Source organism: Diaphorina citri, unplaced genomic scaffold (assembly GCF_000475195.1).
Source record: "Diaphorina citri unplaced genomic scaffold, Diaci psyllid genome assembly version 1.1 scaffold514, whole genome shotgun sequence".
In the NCBI taxonomy this organism is placed as follows: Eukaryota; Metazoa; Arthropoda; class Insecta; order Hemiptera; family Psyllidae; genus Diaphorina; species Diaphorina citri.
The window spans coordinates 90,039-112,681 of NW_007377948.1; the positions used below are offsets into that span (position 1 = coordinate 90,039).

At 39.7% G+C, this 22,643-nt stretch overlaps 1 protein-coding gene across 1 annotated transcript in view; it reads left to right on the forward strand.

Annotated features, from left to right (window-relative positions):
- The window catches only part of LOC103509618 (transmembrane channel-like protein 1), a 28,323-nt gene extending 6,480 nt beyond the window's left edge, over positions 1-21,843 (forward strand). The window contains 4 exon segments of the mRNA XM_026823908.1: positions 14,071-14,140; positions 14,790-14,909; positions 21,546-21,575; positions 21,796-21,843. Of these exon segments, the coding sequence (XP_026679709.1) occupies positions 14,071-14,140; positions 14,790-14,909; positions 21,546-21,575; positions 21,796-21,843 (268 nt within the window).
- The last annotated feature ends 800 nt before the right edge of the window (positions 21,844-22,643 follow it).

Here is a 22,643-nt window from a genome sequence, read left to right on the forward strand (position 1 = left end):
ACATTAATCTGTTTGTGCGCATGCATTTCTGCGCAATTCATGTTTGTGCGCATACGTTTCTGCGCATCTCCTGAAGTCTGACGTCAGAGTTCAGGACTATGACGGAAAATAAAAATGAATTTTCGACCTTTTACAGTTATTATTTCAGAGTTTTGACCTCAGATTTGGATTTTTCCCAACTTTTTACATAGGAATCGACCATTTATTAATAATTTTTACCCATTTGCAACTGCTCCATTCCATTCAAAGAGGGTCATCCGAACAGATATCAACCACATGGAACGTTGCTTAACATCAGTGATACGTCAAGAACTGGTGTATTCAAAGTTACTGGTGTAAGCCAATGCACCACTATTTCTTTTGAATAAAATGTTGCACATTGCATACCTAAAAGATACCAAGCGTTCACACAATTCGTCCCCATGATTCACTCATTTCCCCCATCTATTCTGCTCGACCATTGCACTGTAGGTTGTAGATATTTTGCAAGTGGAAAACGACACTATGGAAATGTTTGTAACAATCTGTAGAACATGGAATTCTAGAGCGTGTATTTTTTTTTTTTTTTCCTAGATGTGTAGGTAATTTCTATTGAAAGTTTCTGAATAAATGGGCGGCTCGTGTAATGAAAGTGAAAAGCTAATTTTCCGACAATAAAGAGGTACATAAGTACCTACTTAAAATAGAACACTCTAATTAGCTCCACTTAGTTACCAACTACCTACTAATCCAAACTGAAATCGAACTGTGTATCCAAACTGAAACTGAAATCTGTAATGATTAATTATTTATAAAAGTGAGGAGTGTGTAGTAGGTATCTGGTAAGAGACAAGACGAGGTGTAAAATCCATCATTGCTGAAAAGTCTGTCTCTAGTGTATCGAAAAAATCGCAATTCAAATACTTATAGCTTATAGGATAATTAGGAAAATCATAAAGTTACTTAAGCTTGATAGATGGTAGAATAGCAGAACTTTAGCAAACATTTAGTCCCACAGCAGAGAGCCGCCTTGAAGAAACTAATTTTCACTAGAAATGAAAATCCAACGAAATTTAAAGACCACACCCAACAGTTTGTTATTTGGAGAGAAAAAAAAAGAAAACAATTAATTTAATTATTTTGCTCACTCTTGTCCAAAGTTCCAACGGATCATAGATTCACTGGACAGCTCAGTGAGTATCACAGAGGGCTTGCAAGCTGGAGATCTTGAGTTCAATTCCCTTTAGAGACAGATTTTTTCGTTGTAATTTAGGGGTGCATTTAGACTCATTAGTATTAATTAGACTTACTTTATCATGGACACTCGTTGCTATCTTGAAAGCCCAGAAGAGGTTAGGTAGTAGAACAGCCGCGGTAGACAGAACAGTTTTCTAAACCCAGCCACTCACTATCAAGTAGACCTGACAGGCGAACCTGTCAGGTCTACCTGATACCTGATTAGCACAGACACACCATCAGGTAGATATCACAGGCGAACCTGATCAGGTGTACCTGTCAGGTATACCTGATGAGCACACACACACACTATCAGGTAGATCTAACAGGCGTACTTGTCAGATCTACCTGATACCTGATATGTACTTGATAAGCACACTCACTATCAGGTAGACCTGACCAGGTACGCCTGTCAGATCTACCTGATAGTGAGTGGCCGACGAAAAATTTTCTTTCGATTTTGATCCTAACGGGGTTTATAGGGGACAAGACAAGACTAGACGGGCCCTTTTTCTTAGTGAGTTCTAAAGTTTACTGAACTACAATAGTGTCCGTAATAGTGAGTAGGTACTATTGTCCAAGCGGTAGTAAGAGGGTGCCTGTGGGGTGCTAATTCCAAGAGGTAATTATAAACCTGTGTAATGTCCTCACTCAAATGTCATGGGTGGAGCTTCCCCATTGTCAATTCATTAGTATCATGACGCTAAAAGTTATTAATTTTATTTCACAAGTTGCCAAGGGACTGAGTGCACCCCGAAAGGGACAGTTTAGTGCGAGATGTGCCCAGTTGGTCACCATTCCAAGAGTCAACCATGCAGGACGTTGCTTAACATCAATATTATCTGTTGGGAAGTTGTCTGTTACTTTGTATAGTCGCTGACATTTTTCCTTCTTCTTCTTCCTCCTCTTCTTCTTCTTCTTCGTCGTCTTCTTCTTCTTCTTCTTCTTCCTCTTCCTTCTTCTTCTTCTTCTTCTTCTTCTTCTTTTTCTTCTTCTTCTTCCTCTTCCTTCTTCTTCCTCTTCCTCTTCCTTCTTCTTATTCTTCTTCTTATTATTATTATTCTTCTTCTTCTCCCTCCTCTGCTTCTTCTCCTCTTCCTCCTCCTTCTACCCCTTTTTATTCATCTTCGACTTCATCCCCTTCCTCTAACTTGTTGTCTTGTTCTCCTCCTCCCTCCTCCTTCTTTCTACATTGTTTTACGTCTGTACGCTGTTGTTCATTTCTAGGAATCGTTTTTAGTCCGTCCTTCCTTTATTATTACAATAGTAATAAAAAGGTATAAGGGACGGACTATTGTATTCGTCTGTCAGTCTGTCTGTCTGTTCCCATAGAAGGACTTGTCCAAACCTGGTCGACCTATATATCAAATTAAAGGTCTTTTTACCAGGATCCGTCCCAAACATCGCTTCATTCTGACAACTGAAATCCAGAAGCTAGGACATTCCCGAAATTGCTGAAATTCCTGGGACCCGTTTAACAGGTAAGTCAGATTAAACTAATTTGTTTATTTTACAAGTAGCCCTTGTTGAACAGTTCACGGTTTTTCAAGCTTTCATTGCTTCCTTATCTTTTACTTCAGATTTCAACCAGGCTTCTCAAGAGTTTGAGTACACGCCGAAAGAAGGAAAGTTAAAAACCAGCAGCTCGTTTTGTCCTAGTTTTTTTTTTTTTTTTTTTTTTTTTCATCATCCCCTCTCTTTGTCTTCCTCTTTCTCTCTCTCTCTCTTTGTCTTCCTCTCTCTCTCTCTCTCTCTCTTCGTCTTCGTCTTTCTTTTTCTCGTATAAGTACATTGTTTCAAACAAAATTATGTATGGCTGTTTCGAATTTTAATAAAAATCGAAATCTTCTTTTCTCCTTCTACTTCTTCTTCTTCTTCTTCTTCTTCTTCTTCTTCTTCTTCTTCTTCTACTTCTTCTTTTTCTTCTTCTCCTCCTTCTTCTTTTACCAAAACGGGTTTTCTGGTAAGTGTAAGTATTATTACAAGGAAAAATATTTCTTCTTCTTTGCGAATAGAACTCAACTTGAACAATATGAGATAATGAAGAGTCTCTTCCTCTTCTTTCTCCTCCTCCTCTTCCTTCTCCTCCTCCTTCTCCTCTTCCTTCTCCCTCTCCTCCTCCTTTTCCTTCATCGTACTATCAACTCTTTATTTCTTCTCCTCCTCTAGATTCTTCTCCACCTCCTCCTACCCGTCCTCCTCCTCCTCCTCCGTCTTTTTATCAACTCTTTCTATTTTTCTCCTTCCCCCCCTGTCATCCTTCACTGCTCATTTCCTTTTCCTATTCCTCCACTCCTCGTCTACTTGTTTTCTAAGAGATGTTTCTCCTATACCAGGGCCGGAGCCAAAGGAGGAGTAAGGTACATATTTTGCTATTTGAGGTTAGTAAATAAAAGGTTTGATTGCCAGCCTAGTTAGCTTAGTTGGTAGTGCGTCTGCCTCGTAAGCGCTAGGCCGCGGGTTCGATTCCCGCCCGCGGCGGATTTTATCCTGATGGGATAATGTTCGTTCTCGGAACGGCTGGCTTTCTCCTATCCTGTCTTCCTTCTCTCTTCGATTTCGGGACGATAAGACCATAGCAGTTAAAGTTCCCTCTGTCAAACCTCTTTAAAAAAAAAAACATATTTCAGCGATTTCAACGGGTTACTTTCTGGTGTTCTCCTGTTGACCCAGCACCTAAATGGGAAGTAGTGTGTCTCTTATCGCCCATCTCGTGAAGGACATACTACGAGAGGTTTGATTCTCAGAGTTGAAAAAAAAAACTTTTTCAATTTCAAATACATATTTCAGCGGATTACTTTCTGCCTTTCTGGGTGTTCTCGTGTTGATCCAGCACCTAAATGGGAAGTATTGTGTCTCTTCTCGTCCATCTGATGAGAGACATACTACGAGGTGGGCATGCTACGACACAGACCACATGAGTCTAATGTGGATGGCAGTTGTTTTATTGGGAAAATTCATTGCTACGAAATAGAGTCGAACCTGTCTAACTGGGACTCGTCTAAGTGGGAAACCTGGATAAGTGGGAAAAATTTGCCGGTCCCTTGGGTTCCCACTTAGATAGGTTCGACTGTAAACAAGGAAAGTAAAAAGGAGATGAAACACTCATATTTTAAAACTGAAGAAGAAGAAGAAAAAGAAGAAGAAGAAATTGTAGAATGTAACACAGGGCCCTGATTGTCAACTCAGCCAAAAATATTACATTATAAACCTCATCCCTCTTCCTCCCTCTCCCCTTTTCCTCCTCCTCTCCTCCAGTGAAAGCTCAGGAAGTCGCTTTCCCAAGCACACACACACACACACACACACACACACTCACTTTTCATACATAGTTTTTACTTTCTATTACCTATACGAGTAAATTGAGGCTAAATCTAGTGAACTAGTGAATACCATGTATAAAGAGAGTACCTATTGAAATCGGTTCAAATCAAAATCGGGAAATCCGGGTGGACCATCCCTTTTTGGGTCTCCCGAGTTCTTGGCTGTATGTGAATTCCCCCGATTTTTTCAAGGGTCCTCATTTCCGGATGTAAATTCCCCCGAAAATGAAATCGACTACCTGCATCTCAAATGGTAAACTCCCCCGAAATGTGTACTATGTAAATTCCCCCGATACTTGAAGATTACAAAGAGGAAAATGTGTATTTAACGTAAAATATGAAAAGTATCTCGAGATGAAGCCATTGGCTTAGACTTAGAACAATGAAATAGTGTATACCTATACTTTCTCAAGGTATTATCCGCAGAAATTGATTTTCTGTACCTATTGCCGCAGTGTAATAGAAAGTCGTGTGATGGTCTCACCAGATATTCCCTCATATATGAAAACTCATCGCTGTGACAAAGAGACAAAAACTTTTTAAAACGTTCTTCCTCCTCCTCCTCCTCCTCCCTCCCCTTTTCCCTGATAATAACAATAATAATATTAATATTTTTGAAACCGTTCCAAAAGTCGTGTTATATGGTAAAGTGGGGGAGGAAGGGAGGAGAGGGGAAGAGAAAAAGGAAGGAGAGGGAGGAAGAGGTAAAGGGGTAATAATATGAGAGTATTTAAAATGTTTCGCGAAGTAGTTCGAAGTATTTATTATGTGTTGAAGAGGAGGAGGAGGAGGAGGAGGAGGAAAAGAAGAATAAGCAAAAGAATATAAGAAAGATAAGAAGAAGCAGGAGGAGGAGAAGGAAGAAGACTTGGAGGAGATGGAGAAAGAGGAGGTGGAGGAGGAGAAGAAGGAAATGAAGAAGTGATTATACTAAAAGACAATTTGCTGAAAAGGGAGACATACATATAAGTAATATAAGTACCTATGTGGGGAGAGCTATAAGTATGAAATTATAAAGCTACCCATACGTAAGTACGTACTTTGTATTGTATGTAAGAGTATTGGTGGATTTCACCAACCTTCTTTCCAGTCCCTAACAGCCCGTTAGCTTAACAGCCCTGTTAAGCCAATACAAATTAATTGGAACTTAGCTGTCTGTTAGCCTAACAGGAGTTCTAAATTTTTTAAAAGTCGCAGCAGTGTAATTGCTACGATATGAGATTCATAACTTAGAGGTCTGTGGTTCAAATCCAAGCTTTACCTGTTTATTTTTTACTTAGGTACCTATTTTAAAGTTTGTAAGGTGCCTATCATTTTAAGTCAGCAAATTTCTAGTCTTTGTTCTTGTTCAGTTTTTTTTTTTTTTTTTTTTTTTTTTTTTTTTTTTAAAAAAACACCTAAAAAAAAAACCACAAAAAAAAAGGGAGGCGCATTTTCTTTCGTGCACGTAATTCTGATGCTTCAATAAAGAATTACAGATAATGATACATTGAATAAAATAAAATAAAAAAGAGCGAGAATTAAAATATGTATGAGATTCTGGTTTTAATCACTTTGTTGATTCTAGAAAAAAAAAAAAAAAATGGAGTTAGAAAAAGGATAGCCTCTGATGCAATTAGAGAGAGAAGAAAGCTGAGAAATTCTGACTATTGGATCGAAAGATAGAGCGATACAATCGTTGAATTATTCAAAAATTGAATTTAATTATTCTTGGTTTAAATTTCTCTCTCTCTCTCTCTCTCTCTCTCTCTCTCTCTCTCTCTCTCTCTCTCTCTCTCTCTCTCTCTCTCTCTCTCTCTCTCTCTCTGGAATTAGAGGGAGAAAGGGATATTTAGCAGGAAAGAAGAATGGATATAACACTTTTACCAATTTATTGAAGGCAGAAGGAAAAAAAAATGCAAAATCAAAGAAAGGGCAACACAAATCATTAACAGGCAAATCTTCGCTCAAAATTCCCTCAAAAAAAGTTTCACAGGAATTTCCATATTCAACGGGGTTTTCTTTTAAAGACGTTTGATAGAGCGAATAGATCAGTTGCAAATGGGTAAATATTATTGATAAATGGTCGATTCCTACGTAAAAAGTAGTGAAAAATCCAAATCTGATGTCAAAACTCCGAAAAAGAACTTTGAAAGGTCGAAAATTCAATTTTTAATTGCCGTTCTATTTAAAAAGTTCAAATAGTTGTGACATCAGATTTCACGTCAAAATGGGCAGAAACGCTTGCGCACAAACAAACGAAGCGGGATTCATAAATTATGACGTCATCGCCTACGGGAGCGTATGCCGTGACGTCAAAGTCTTGCTTCCTCAACTTTCAGAAGATGACTATTCTGCTTCCGTGAGTGCTATTATACTCCGCAGAGCTTCCTCCAAAAGGAGATCCCGGTCTTCATTCTCCCCTGAGGAATTCAGTAACACTAGTAGACGTCGCTCTTCTGTGTTCACCACCAGTTCAGGAGAGTAAGTTCTAACTTTTTTATGAAAAGTCCATTTATTTCTTTCGTACCTTTTGGCTTTAAGCTGTGTCCACACATTGTCGACCCCGCCGATCGACGGGGTGAAGAGGTGAATCTATGCTGTCAAGGCAGTGTACGGTTTCATAGGGCGTTGATCGACGGGGTTCACTATGTGTGGAAACAGCTTTATCCGCACGAGTTTCTACCTTATTTGGGTTGGGTGTAAATTCGTTGAAGATTTCTCAACCAAAAACACACAACTTGAAAATACTTCCAGCCTAGTTGGCAAAGAAGTTTGGTCTGCCTTGTAAGCAAGTGCTTTGATTTGGTCGTGGAATTGATTTTCGTCCGGGGCGAACTTTACGTTACACAGTTAAGGTTTGTCCTTGTACATTACATTGAAATCTTTGTACATTACATTGAAATGTTGGACTTTTCTAACGACATTCCTGTGTGCAGAGTTTAGTGTATAGGGCTATTGCACCCTTTGTCCTCGGAACGGCTGGCTTTCTCCTGTCCTGTCGTTCTTCTCTCTTCGATTTCGGGTGTAGAAGAAAAAGAAAAATTCCGTTGGTCCTCATTTTTCCTGCTCTATGACTTTGAAACATCACCCAAGTCTAAGCGCAACTGATCTATTGTAACAACGGAGGTCTTATCGTCAAATCGAAGTGAGAAGAAGGACAGGATAGGAGAAAGAACGAGCCTTATCTGGGATAAAGTTCGCCTCGGGTGGAAAAGGGAATCGAACCCGCGACCTTACAAGGCAGGCGCCGTACCTTTCAGAATAACTTTCTGATAGCGCCTTTTATAAACTAAAGGTGGAAGTCGAAATTTGGAGTGCAAAGGGGTAGCTTACGAATGTACCTACCTCCTTAGTAGACTTGGAAAAAAATGTATTTAAATAACAAACCAATATTCCCAACGCACAAAATGAAGAAAAAGAGAACACCAAAATGAACAGTGAGAAAGAAATACAGATAATTTATGTCGGAAGGCGAAAAAAAGTCTTAATTTCACAAGGCCTGATTTTTTCCTTTTTTTTTTTAACTTTTGACTCTGATTTTTTTTATTATTATTTTTTTCTTCAGATTTTTTTTTCTTCAGATTTTTTATTTACAAAGAATTAACGGAAGAAAAAAATTAAGCTCGCCGATCGTATCAATGCATCTTTTCTCTCCACCTCCAATTTTTGTACTTTTTTTTTCCTTTGTATTTTTTTGTTTTTTGTATTTTTTCCCACACCTCCGAGGGAGATTTTTTTTTTTCCCCTCTTCTCCCTTTTTCCCTCCCAGCTTTCCTTCTCTTCCAGATTTTCTAAATGTTCTGGCATCCTATTAGAAACATTAACATTTCTCTCGTCCCTCTATTAACATTCATTTCGAGACTTTTTTCTGAGATTTTTTTGTCCTTCTTCTTCTCCTCCTCCTCCTCCTCCTTCTTCTTTGTCCTTTCTTTTCAGACAAAACTGCCACAAAAGAGGCGAATATCTTTTCTCTCTCTTAGATCCTTGGTTGCGTTTGAATTTTCAAACATGGAGAAATTTCGGATTCGTTTTATTAGGACTTCAAGACTCTTTTCCAAAAAGTACTGTACGTACCTCTAAATATGAGCGAGTGAGGTCTCCATAAACAGTTCACTGAACTACTGACAGCCAATAAAATCTATCAGAAGATACCGAGTCTCATTTTTTGCTGAATCCCAAATTTCTCCAATATCAGTTTAAAAAAAAAATCCCTCTTTCCCCTCCCTCCTCGTTCTATGCACCAGGAAAATCCCGTGCAATAACTCAATGAATAAATCAAAAATTCCCTCCCTCTCCTTATAGTCTGCTTTTACTGCCATAATTTTCGTTTTCTTTCTACGTTTTTTTCCCTTTTTTGTGAAAATTTCCCAGGGCCGATCATGGCAAAAAAAAGTTTAGCTGGGCCCCGCGGATAATTCCCACAATGGGCCTCTGCTCGTGACAATAATTTTCGTTGTATTTCCCTTTCGCAATTTTCCCTTTCCTGAAGCTGGTTTCCCCTCTTTTTCCCTTATGGTTTAGTAAAGGCACTATCACACCAAAGGAGGGGAAACGACCTTCAGAAGAGAAAAAACTTCGAAAGGAAAAAACAACTTAGTTGTAGCTAAATTATTAGGGAATACTAATTCTAGGTCACCTCTCGAAGGGTTCAGGGCCGGGGGCAAATTCGGCCCATTTAAACCCCCCTGGGACCAACCCTGTTTTTTCTTCAAAATACAGTTCGAAATTTAAAGTAACCCCTTACCTAAAAAAATATAAGAAACCCCTTTTTTCTTATTTTTTAATATGAAGTTTCCTCCAAAGGAAAGTTTCTTGAAGTCGTATTTTTTGTTGCTTTAAGGTTATTTTATTTTTTATAGACAGTTCACTGAACTACTGACAGCCAATAAAATCTATCAGAAGATACCTAGTCTCATTTTTTGCTGAATCCCAAATTTCTCCAATATCAGTTAAAAAAAAATCCCTCTTTCCCCTCCCTCAACGTTCTATGCACCAGGAAAATCCCGTGCAATAACTCAATGAATAAATCAAAAATTCCCTCCCTCTCCTTATAGTCTGCTTCTACTGCCATAATTTTCGTTTCCTTTCTACATTTTTTCCCTGTTTTTGTGAAAATTTCCCAGGGCCGATCATAGCAAAATAAAGTCTAGCTGGGCCCCGGAGACAATTCCCACAATGGGCCTCTCCTCGTGACAATTTTCGTTGTATTTCCTTTTCGCAATTATCCCTTTCCTGACGCTGGTTTCCCCTCTTTAGTAAAGGCACTATAACACCAAAGGAGGGGACCTTCAGAAGAGAAGAAACTTCGAAAGGAAAACACAACTTAGTTGTAACTAAATTATTAGGGAATACTAATTCTAGGTCACCTCTCGAAGGGCCTAGGGCCGGGGGCAAATTCGGACCATTTAAACCCCCCTGGGACCAACCCTGTTTATTCTTCAAAATACAGTTCTAAATTTAAAATAACCCCTTACCTAAAAAATGGAAAAAACATAAGAAACCCCTTTTTTCTTATTTTTTAATATGAAGTTTCCTCCAAAGGAAAGTTTCTTGAAGTCGTATTTTTTGTTGCTTTAAGATAATAAAAGGTTTGATTCTCAGAGTTGAAAAAAAAAAACTTTTTTGATTTCAAATATTTCAGCGATTTCAACGGATTACTTTCAGCACCTAAATGGGAAGTAGTGTGTCTCTTATCGCACATCTGATGAGAAATATACTACGGGATGGGCATGCCACGACATGAGTCTAATGTGGATGGCAGTTGTTTTATTGGGAAAATTCATACGAAATACAGTCGAACCTGTCTAAGTGGGACTCGTCTAAGTGGGAAACCAGGATGAGTGGGAAAAATTTGCCGGTCCCTTGGGTTCCCACTTAGACAGGTTCAACTGTAAATAAGGAAAGTAAAAAGGAGATGAAACACTCATATTTTGAAACTGAAGAAGAAGAAGAAGAAGAAGTGAAATTGTAGAATGTAACACAGGGCCCTGATTGTCAACTCAGCCAAAAATATTACATTATAAACCTCATCCCTCTTCCTCCCTCTCCCCCTTTGTATTTTTTGTTTTTTGTATTTTTTTCCCACACCTCTGAGGGAGATTTTTTTCCCCCTCTTCTCCCTTTTTCCCTCCCCGCATTCCTTCTCTTCCAGATTTTCTAAATGTTCTGGCATCCTATTAGAAACATTAACATTTCTCTCGTCCCTCTCTTAACATTCATTTCGAGACTTTTTCTGAGATTTTTTAGTCCTTCTTCTTCTCCTCCTCCTCCTCCTCCTCATTCTTCTTCTTCTTTGTCCCTTCTCTTTCAGAAATTTCGGATTCGTTTTATTAGGACTTCAAGGCTTTTTTCCAAAAAGTACTGTAAGTACCTAAATATGAGCGAGTGAGGTCTCCATAAACAGTTCACAGTCAGCTCCCATGGCGTGGTGGTCACTGCGCTCGCCTTGCACGCGGGAGACCCGGGTTCGATTCCCGGTGGGGTCAAGAAATTTGTATCATGCAAATGATTGATTCAGACTTGGAAAGTCCCTTGAAGGTGCAACCCCCTAAATCTACCTGCCAAGAATAGGCGGAACATTTTCATTCACACATATAAAAAGCTTTTTTCTTTTACGGGGAAAAAATCTTTTCACATGAACATGCCTCCACGGAAAAAAGAAGGGGGGATAAAAAATCCCTTTCAATATATATTTCCCCCTATTTTTCCTCCCACCCTCCCTTCCCGAAGAAGTGTCATGTTTAACAGCCGTATAATAGTTTTAAGTATTTTTCCCCCGCCTTTTTCCCCGACAACTCTTTTATCCCACACCTTTATATTCCTCCCCTCCTCTATTTCTATGACACTCTCGCTGTTCTTCAATGTCTACACAAAATCCCTTCCACTTTTCCCCCTTTCCTCCCTCTCTTCAAATTTCCTTCCCTTCGCCCCCTCTTTGAGTCAAAACGGCTTTTTTATGATTATGGTGGGATTTTTTTCTTCCTTTCATTTTTTTACTCTTTTTTTTTACTAAGCTTATTTGTAGATCTAAAAGGATTTCTGTAACGAGGACCTTTATTGGCCTTCTCTCCCCTAGTTTAGTCTGAAAGTGAAAAAAAAAAGTGGGCTTTATTTGTACCAATGACCCAACTTACCCCAACTTACCCAATGACCCAACTTACCCTGACTAACTTCAACTTGACTAGGTAGAAAGGAAAATGAAGAGGTGTGATAGAGGGAACTGTAAGAACGAAGGTCTTGTCGTCCCGAAATCGAAGAGAAAAGGAAGACAGGATAGTAGAAAGCTGGAAAGTTCCGACGAGAACGAACCTCATCTGTTTAGGACAAAGTTCGCGCCGGGCGGGAATCCGGGAATATTTATTCTCAGGAGAAGAAGAAGAAGGAGGAGGAGGACAAGGAGAAGAAACAAAGGAGAGAATTAAGATAGCGGAAGGAGAAGAAGAAGGAGGAGGTAGGACAAAGGATAAGATGAAGAGACAGATTTGGAATAGTGTTTGTACCAACCTAGCACGAATATTGTACTTTTATAATTTGCAGTACACTTTTATAAGGTTCCTTTGATTTTCCTCTCTCACACAAATGAGCTCTGATCTCGAAATTTGTCGGGACTACCTATGAACTCAAAGCGAGAAAGTTTTAGATAACACTTCAGTCGATCATTTAAGACCGGTTTTAGCGTCATCTATGTAAAGCTACGCCGAGTAAGGCCAATAAATGGATGGGTGACTTAAACCTTATATTGGGAATAAAGGGAGAACGGGCTCTAGTCTCCAACGCCGAGGAAGGCCAATAAATGGATGGGTGACTTGAACATTATATTGGGAATAAAGGGAGCACGGGCTCTGGTCTTGATTTTAAATCATTACATGAAAGTAAAATCAAAAAATCAAATCAAGAATAATAATAAACTGAATATTAAACAAATTAGGTAGGTACATAGGTACTTATTTTCTCTAATCACTACGGGCTAAAAAATTCCCGGAGGGACGTACCCTGCTTGTTCACTATTTAGTAGGTATTTTCTATGAGTAATGTTTCACTAGTTTTTCCAAAGAGTTGTGTGCTTGCCCCTCAGCGTTTATCATAAAAGTCGTGCATGCCAACTAGCAGTTTGTTATCTCACCCCAAGGTGTTCTGGGGTATGTTTTCATGCTAGGTGTTTGTGTTATGATGTTTGTGTGCACCACATTCAGATTTACTAGTTTAGATAATGTGCCGCCCATAAAGTTAGAACTTTTTGTGATTTTTTTCATTTTTCTGAGCGGGATTCCTCCGTTTCCACTGTTTTTCGCATTTTTTCGTCCTCTATTGCTTTTGGTAGCAAACGAGTGTAGATCAGGTAGGTGGGAAGAATTTTTACTTTTCACAGCACGACTGGGAATTGATGGTTTTTTAAGAAGTGAAATTTGGTCATTAGATTTGGGCTTGATCGGGCCTTAGGGAACCTCTTTTAGGCTTATTTTCGGAGTAAGTTTTACAGTTTGATAGGTCAGGAAGACCTTATTGGCTCAATTCCTGAGGTTTACAGTACTTTTTCTTGATACCAGAAGTCTACACTTTACACCTTTAGAGTGTGAATTCAGTCGTAAGCTGGAATTTCTGTTCCAGAAATGCAAGAACACTCGGAGTCTCTCAGTGAGGTTTGGTCCGGTGGATAGATGCAAGATGGACAAGGTTCGATTCTCTGAAGATGGCAATGAATCTGGTAAGTATTTTATTTTAGTCTTCATTATAAAGGCCAGCCACTAACAATCAGGTAGGCCTGACAGGCGGACCTGATCACGTAGGTCAGATCTACCTGATAGTGAGTGGCTGGTCTAACAATTTACAGTTGAGGACAGATGGCTCAGCTTTTATCTATAAAAGGAAAGAACAGACTTCGCAAATCACAATTGAAAATAAAATTAACAGCTCAGCTAGCTTGGAGGTAGTGCGTCTGCTTTGTAAGCGCTAGGTCGCGGGCTCGATTCCGGGGCGAACTTTGTCCTAATCAGATAAGATTCGTTCTCAGAAAGGCTCACTTTCTCCTATCCCGTCTTCCTACTCTCTTCGCTGTCGGAACGATAAGACTTTAGTGGTTACATTTCCTTCTACCAAACCACTTACACTAGCCAGCCTAGTTAGCTTAGTTGGTAGTGCGTCTGCCTTGTAAGCGCTAGGCCGCGGGTTCGATTCCCGCCCGGGGCGGATTTCAACATCATACAAAATTCGTATAAATGGTATACCCGTAATGGTATTCGTATAAATTCGTATTCGTATAAATGGTAATGGTATAATTCGTATATAATGGTATAGTAAAAGCAGAGCTTGTGCCACGAAGGTGAGTGTTGAATTTTTGAAGGTTTTAAGGTAGGACTCTCAGTGTGCTCTTCCACTTAGCCAACTTCCGCCTTTCCGGGTGGCCACTGATGAAAACATACAACCTGAAAAGCTCCCTTATTGAAAAACAACCCATTAAACCAAGCAGTAAAGATTATAATATTATTCTGGTGTAAATTTTGCACTATTGATCGATGATAAATCATTAAATTCGTCTAATCTTTTATTCCAGGATCATGGTTCTGCAAGTGGTCAATCTCTACACGTTTTTCTTGGAACACTTGTCTGAAACAGGTGACACGGTAAGTTGGCTTTTTAAGATTGGTTGAAGAAAATAGATAAAAACATTCACAATACAAACAAAGTAAGTTTTAGTTACATAAGCATAAGACCACATTCATGAAAAACACCGATAAATGAACCACTTTAAAGTAGTTGTTGAGAATGTAGGCCTGGTCCTAAATAAAATCTCAATTCAGAAAGTAAGTAATACTCCTTTCTTTGATGTTTATAACGCCTGCCGTACATTGAAAGCGTAGTAGAGTAATGCGGAGTAGAGTAATTTTGAGTAATGCGGAGTCGTGCTACGCCGCGCCGTGTGCCGTCTAAAAAGCCAAACCTATAATAGTATGTAGAGTTTTTACAGATCTGTGTCTGGTGAGTCTAAACTTAGTCGATCGACGAGCTGAATTTATGTTATCGAGGCAGTGTGGACGGTTCAGTCGACATCGATCGATGACAGGTCGACTAGGTATGTACCAGTGTACCTATGGACACGCCTTTGGAATCCCCATCCCGAAGTGTGTTCCTAATCAAAGTAGCAATTATTATATTGGATTCTCTAGTCTAGACTGAGAATACGAGCAAATTCGTACAAAGAATATGGCCTCTTCAGGAATCAGGAAAATGAGATTGGGCACAAACATAACGTCCTGTTTTCTTCATCCTCAGGTTCTGGATTACATAGCTTCCCCTGGTACCATCATACCTCTACTGATACTTCTCATCCTCATCATTTATTACTTGGGATCTCTCACTTCTGCTCTCAAGGAAGCCAATATTGATCTCAAGGTAAGAAAATCTGATATCTAACAGATAGGGAGATACTATGTCTATGTTGTTGTTCCAAGGGGGGAATGTAGTGCACATTGCATATTTTGAAATATACCAGGCGTTCATACAAATTCGTTCTTTTTTTTCTGAACCCTCAACAAATTCATTTCAGCAACGCTCCAAGTTAGAATTTTATACATAACTAGCGGGATACCCGCGAGCTTTGCACTTTGTATCGCTCACCACACACACACACACCACACCCATCACACACACACACCCACCACACACACACACCCACCACACCACACGGCTGGCTTTAGGAAATTTTAACATAGCCTATAACCACTGCCATAAAAATATGAACCTGTGTACAAAATTTCAAGTTTCCACGACTTACCGTTTAGACGGCAACCTCTTACACACAAACAGAAAACCGCTCTCATTAATAAGATTAGGTGGGAAAAGTTTGTAGATTTCTGTGGAACCTTCCCAGCAAGGCAGATATAAGCTATCATCCAAGTCATGTTTATTACAGAAGTTCCAATCATTTAGTTTTAGAAGGTGAAAAATTAACGCTTTTGATTTCGATCGATTCATTCCCTCTCCCCTTTTAAGTTAAGCTATCATCCAAGTCATGTCTATTACAGAAGTTCCAATCATTTAGTTTTAGAAGGTGAAAAATTAACGCTTTTGATTTCGATCGATTCATTCCCTCTCCCCTTTTAAGCCTCTGATCCACCCACGGGTATAAAGTATAAACGAATACGCCAAAAGGAATTTAGACCTGACGTCATCGCTTACAAAACTGAAGAGTATTCGATTCACTCATAGTATTCAGAACAACCTGGCACTTTCTGTGGATTTGGTACCTATTTGGTAAGATCAATGAAAACCACAGATCATAAATGCAACCAGGCTGGATGCCATCAATGATGGATTCATTAGGTTTTTAATCTTTTAATACCGTAGAATTGATCTCGATGCCATATCAACTGTTGGAATTATTGTACTATGCAATTGGTAGTTAGGGTTATGTGTAGCTGATCTGGGTTATTTATGTGCATTTATATTTGCCTAGGTATATTTTGAACCTACCTTTATAACTTATTGTTGTTTATTTACATAGTCCCAGTAGTGTAGTTGTTGAACGATTGAACTCACAACCAAGTAGGTAAATGAAGGGACTAAGGTTCGAATCACAGAAGCGACATAAAATAAGAAAGCGTAAACGGTATTCCGTAGCGTAGACCAACATTTGTAAGATAAAGGTCAAACAAAAATTACTCATACCTAATTCCTTTATTCACAAAAAAGTGCTATGATCAATTAATTTCTTGGGTGTAACTTGGAATTTCGAATTTACCTTTGAAAGTGTGAAGTCCTGTCTTAGGTAGGTTACAAGTTTCACTGATTAATGCGTTCACGACTTTAATAAATTCCACTTACTCCCTTTCATTAATTGTCTGTAATTGGATTTTCCCAAGAAGGAAACGTAGCATACCTCTATAAATAAAGAATAGACGTAGAAGAAGGAAGGATTTAGGAAAAGAAGAAGAAAGGACTATAGTTTTTATAGTTCATCCAGATCAATGTGACAGCAATGAGTCATCAACCCAAAATGAAGGAACCAATCAGATTGCAGGAAATCCTTACATTGTTGCAATTCAGGTAAAGGTCTATTTTTGATAAACTCTCTCTTCTAAAATGCAGAGGTAGCTCTAAGTTCAGAGGTTGGATTCCAGAACAGGTAAGGTGCATATCGCCTTACCTGACTTTGTTTCATTGTCGGAGGAAGCACTGTGCAATATAGCTTCCCCTTTTAGAGATTCTCTACCATTGCACATATTGTGACATGTTTGGCAACAATGCCTATTTTTTTGCTGTCACATTGATCTGGACACACTATAGTCATGTGTAGGTATGAAATTATAAATTGTAAGAGTAAATCAATAAGGTAGGTGCCTGATTGCAGGAGTAAGTCAGTAAGCTAACTATAAGATATTATAAGGTAGGTACCTTTTATACTAAAGACCTAATGGTACGAGACTTAATTGGAGGTTCTAATCCGTATCATACTGGACTTGCAATCCAGAGGTTCCGGGTTCGACTGCAAGAAGTGTAGAATGTTTCCTTCTTTTCTTCTTCTTCACTCGACTCTCCACAAATATGTAGGTAATAAATTTATGATCAAATCAAATGATTTCCTACCCATGTAGGTATACACATATGAGTTCTTTGTTAAATATTTTAGACTCCTCTATAAGGGAGACGAACCCATGTCTACTGGTCAAAAAATCCGAGTAGACGACAGACAAGCTCAAGCTATAAATAACAAACCACCCCATTGTTGTAGGTACTTTTTACTTTCCTTATCCTATGGGAAGGGAGGTAATGTAATCGGTTGTAGATTTTTGAAATTTACAACAGGTTCCGCACTCCAAGAAACGTTCGACAAAAAAATCTATGGAATAAGCCTGAGAGGGGTTGGGAACAGCCATCAGTTCACGACCTGGCAACTTTAGCTAACTTCATTAGTCTGTTGAAAACGGGTGAACTTAATGCGCTAACTGCTACAGCAGTCCCTCATTTGACACATTACTTGCCTCCTCATAGTTGTGACTATAACGCTACAAACTCCTTAGGCCTGTCACTCACTACCAACACCTTCCTTCTCAACACCTTGAAGCGGGGGTGGGCGCCGGGGCCGTTGCGCGCGGGCGGACACGGGGTGCAAGTACGAATGCGAGTGTAATTGTGTGTGTGAGTGTGTGTGTGTGTGTGTGTGTGTGTGTGTGTGTGTGTGTGTGTGTGTGTGTGTGTGTGTGTGTGTGTGTGTGTGTGTGTGTGTGTGTGTGTGTGTGTGTGTGTGTGTGTGTGTGTGTGTGTGTGTGTGTGTGTGTGTGTGTGTGTGTGTGTGTGTGTGTGTGTGTGTGTGTGTGTGTGTGTGTGTGTGTGTGTGTGTGTGTGTGTGTGTGTGTGTGTGTGTGTGTGTGTGTGTGTGTGTGTGTGTGTGTGTGTGTGTGTGTGTGTGTGTGTGTGTGTGTGTGTGTGTGTGTGTGTGTGTGTGTGTGTGTGTGTGTGTGTGTGTGTGTGTGTGTGTGTGTGTGTGTGTGTGTGTGTGTGTGTGTGTGTGTGTGTGTGTGTGTGTGTGTGTGTGTGTGTGTGTGTGTGTGTGTGTGTGTGTGTGTGTGTGTGTGTGTGTGTGTGTGTGTGTGTGTGTGTGTGTGTGTGTGTGTGTGTGTGTGTGTGTGTGTGTGTGTGTGTGTGTGTGTGTGTGTGTGTGTGTGTGTGTGTGTGTGTGTGTGTGTGTGTGTGTGTGTGTGTGTGTGTGTGTGTGTGTGTGTGTGTGTGTGTGTGTGTGTGTGTGTGTGTGTGTGTGTGTGTGTGTGTGTGTGTGTGTGTGTGTGTGTGTGTGTGTGTGTGTGTGTGTGTGTGTGTGTGTGTGTGTGTGTGTGTGTGTGTGTGTGTGTGTGTGTGTGTGTGTGTGTGTGTGTGTGTGTGTGTGTGTGTGTGTGTGTGTGTGTGTGTGTGTGTGTGTGTGTGTGTGTGTGTGTGTGTGTGTGTGTGTGTGTGTGTGTGTGTGTGTGTGTGTGTGTGTGTGTGTGTGTGTGTGTGTGTGTGTGTGTGTGTGTGTGTGTGTGTGTGTGTGTGTGTGTGTGTGTGTGTGTGTGTGTGTGTGTGTGTGTGTGTGTGTGTGTGTGTGTGTGTGTGTGTGTGTGTGTGTGTGTGTGTGTGTGTGTGTGTGTGTGTGTGTGTGTGTGTGTGTGTGTGTGTGTGTGTGTGTGTGTGTGTGTGTGTGTGTGTGTGTGTGTGTGTGTGTGTGTGTGTGTGTGTGTGTGTGTGTGTGTGTGTGTGTGTGTGTGTGTGTGTGTGTGTGTGTGTGTGTGTGTGTGTGTGTGTGTGTGTGTGTGTGTGTGTGTGTGTGTGTGTGTGTGTGTGTGTGTGTGTGTGTGTGTGTGTGTGTGTGTGTGTGTGTGTGTGTGTGTGTGGAGAATTCGAGGAAACAACAATAATGAAAAAGGAGTTCAATTAGAACTTCCCTTCCCTTATTATTTATTTTTTTCCTAGAGGTTTGATGGAGGGAACTGTAATCGCTAAGGTTTTATCGTCCCGAAAGCGAGGAGATAACGAAGACAGGACGGGCGAAAGCCAGCCGTTCCGAGAACGAACCTTATCTGTTTAGACTGGTAATTTACTTCAAGGTTTTGAAGGTTTAGTTAGTACTTAGTAGTAGGGACCTACTTGCTTCTGATAGTACAACCAGGTTGGCATCTTATGAACCGGGCCTAAATCATACATGGCTGAATAATAATTGTAAAACTAATACATATCTACCTATTCATTATGACATAATAGATTTCTTAATTAGGTAAATTGCCTCTATTATTTAATTACTATCACACTGGAATACCTACCTACTTGTTTTATTATTATTATTACCTTTTTTAACTGCAAGACAGGTATGTAGGTACCTAGGTATTTATACTTACTTACCTCTTATTGAGAGGTAGGTGGTTAATTATTTATTGACATTTGATTAACTGAGTTCACTTCGTAAATGTGACGTTTTATTTGAATTTTTCTTCAGTATAGGTACTATGTAAGTATGTACTTACCCCGATGTATTTTCTGTAGATTTATTTACAGGTAAATAGTGTACCTACCACCCTACCAGTAGTACTAGTTATAATACAAACCTTCTAATGGAGCAGTTGCAATTGGGAAAATATGTATTTTATAAAAGGTCGATTCCTACGTAAAAAGTTGTGAAAAATCCAAATCTGAGGTCAAAACTCGGAAAAAGTAACTTTAAAAGTTCGAAAATTTAATTTTTAATTGTCGTTCTAATAAAAAAGTTCAAAGAGTTGTGACGTCAGATTTCACGTCAAAATGCGCAGAAACGCTTGCGCACAAACAAACGAAGCATCCCATCACCAGGTATTGTTGCATTTCTGCTCATTTATCAATGAATGAAATAGGTATTCTGAAACTTTTCTAACCTAAACTTACAGCTGACAGTTAGTGGTACGATGGTAAGACAGTAGCAGGTAATACCTATTGTTAATAGCAGTAGCTATTACTTAAGTATCAAATCTCATCATCAGGTAGGTATAGTTGATTGTGTTTCTGCCCATTTATCATCGAATGAAATAGGTATCCTGCAACTTTTCTAAATTGAACTTACAGCTAAACTTGAGGTTCGATAGAGGGAACTGTAACTGCTGAGGTCTTATCGTCCCGAAAGCGAAGAGAGAGGGAAGACAGGATAGGAGACAGCCAGCCGTTCCGAGAACGAACCTTATCTGTTTGGGATAAAATCCGCTCCGGACAGGAACACGCGACCTAGCGCTTACAAGGCAGACGCGCTACCCTCCAAGCTATGTACTGGGCTGGCTAATATAAAATTGATTCATTCATTCATGTGTGGCGTCAGAATGATTGCTGGTGGTCAATACCGAGAAGATTGCACTTCGGTATGATGTTCTGTCTACTGCCAGCTCCTGAATTTCCTTAAACGTCCTTCCCAACCATTCTACAAGGTCATTGTCCCATGTCCCATACTCTTTTAGGTCTTTCTCGTCCACGGGTTCCTTCAATCTTACCATCAACAATGCTTTTCAAGGGTTAACAGATAATTTTGAAAATTGAAACTTTATATCTCTGGATATCACTTATCTTCCATCAACTTTACCATCGCAATCTTCATTTTTCATCCCACCGGGGTCAATCCAGTTGGCAACAATGTGTTCTCGTTTCTACTGGTTGCTGCTCGCGGAATGCAAAGGGATAAAACCCGCTCCGGACAGGAACACGCGACCTAGCGCTTACAAGGCAGACACGCTACCCTCCAAGCTATGTATTGGGCTGGCTCATATAAAATTGATATATTCATTCATTCATTCATGTGTGGCGACTGTGGCGTCAGCATGATTGCTGGTGGTCAATACCGAGAAGATTGCACTTCGGTAGGATGTTCTGTCTACTGCCAGCTCCTGAATTTCCTTAAACGTCCTTCCCAACCATTCTACAAGGTCATTGTCCCAAGTCCCATACTCTTTTAGGTCTTCCTCGTCCACGGGTTCCTTCAATCTTACCATCAACAATGCTTTTCAAGGGTTGACAGATAATTTTGAAAATTGAAACTTTATATCTCTGGATATCACTTATCTTCCATCATCTTTACCATGGCAATCTTCATTTTTCATCCCACCGGGGTCAATCCAGTTGGCAACAATGTGTTCTCGTTTCTACTGGTTGCTGCTCGCGGAATGCAAAATTCAATAGATCACACAAACACAATGCATGATAATAACTGTTCTGGAGATAATGCTGCACCGTGTATAACAATTATCCTGTAATAGTCTACAGGGTGGTCCATAAGTTAACGTCAACGCCTGGGGCGACTTTTATACTCAGCAGATAAGGTAAGGTCTCTCAATCCCATCTTGTCCTCCTTCTCTCTTGGATTTCGGGTACACTGAGAAATACATTACATTCCTTATTAGAAGAGAAAGAAATTAAAAAAGCCTCTGAAACAAAGTCTTTTTGACTTGTTTTCAGATGAATTTGACCTTGTCACTGCTCCTTTTATGGAACAGTAAAAAATAGAACTAGTTCCCATGTTTTCCTTTTTCTTTTCTATATTTTTAGGCCCAACTGAGAACGCCTGTAGCACAGATTGTGAGCATTTGCGGACCCCTTGTCCATAAGTTAACGTCAACGCCTGGGGCGACTTTTATACTCAGCAGATAAGGTTCGTTCTCTCAATGGTTGGCTTCCTCCTATCTTGTCCTCCTTCTCTCTTCGATTTCGGGTACACTCAGAAATACATACATTCCTTATTGAAGGAGAAAGAAAGTAAAAAAGCCTTTGAAACAAAGTCTTTTTGACTTGTTTTCAGATTGACCTTGTCACTGCTCCTCTTATGAAATATCCGAAAGAACAGTAAAAAAGAGAAAAAGTTCCCATGTTTTCCTTTTTCTTTTCTATATTTTTAGGCCCAACTGAGAACGCCTGTAGCACAGATTGTGAGCATTTGCGGACCCCTTCGAGTTATTTCTGAACTTTTTATAAATTCTGTATCTTATATTATAAAATCAAGATCCATTCAGATTTCACCGTTCACATTTCATATTCACACACTGATCGCTCTATCTCCTGAACCACAACACCTAGGGACGACAGGATAAGAGAAAGCCAGCAGTTCCGAGAACGAACCTTAGTTGTTTAGGATAAAGTCCGCTCCGTGCTGGAATCGAACCCGTGACCTAGCGCTTACAAGGCAGACGCGCTGCCTTCCAAGCTAACTAGGCTGGCAGGATTTTTTCCTTTTTCTTTGAAAAAAATCTCTAATTTGTTCAGTTAGTCTATCTCCAACTCTAGCTAAATTCTCAATACTTAAATCTCAAGTTTTGTTTCATGTTCTGCTTCCAAGTTCTACTCTAAAGTCGTCACTCATTTTATTTTCACAATGGAACAAAAAACGTGAGTTGGCCTCCAATCAACATAATTATCTCATGTCAGACATTTCGTGTTCTTGTGGCTTTGTATACCGAATATTAAATTTGTTGGATTTCATGTTAGTCATAAATAGTTTAACAGCTTTGTTGGTTGATGAATCATGACTGTTGATGACTGAATTATATCCATTTCATGATTGTCGATGGACTGAATTATGGGGCAAACAATTCTTTCAGATGTAACGAATATTTCTCCTCTTATTTACGGACGCGACGGTCTGCAATCCCA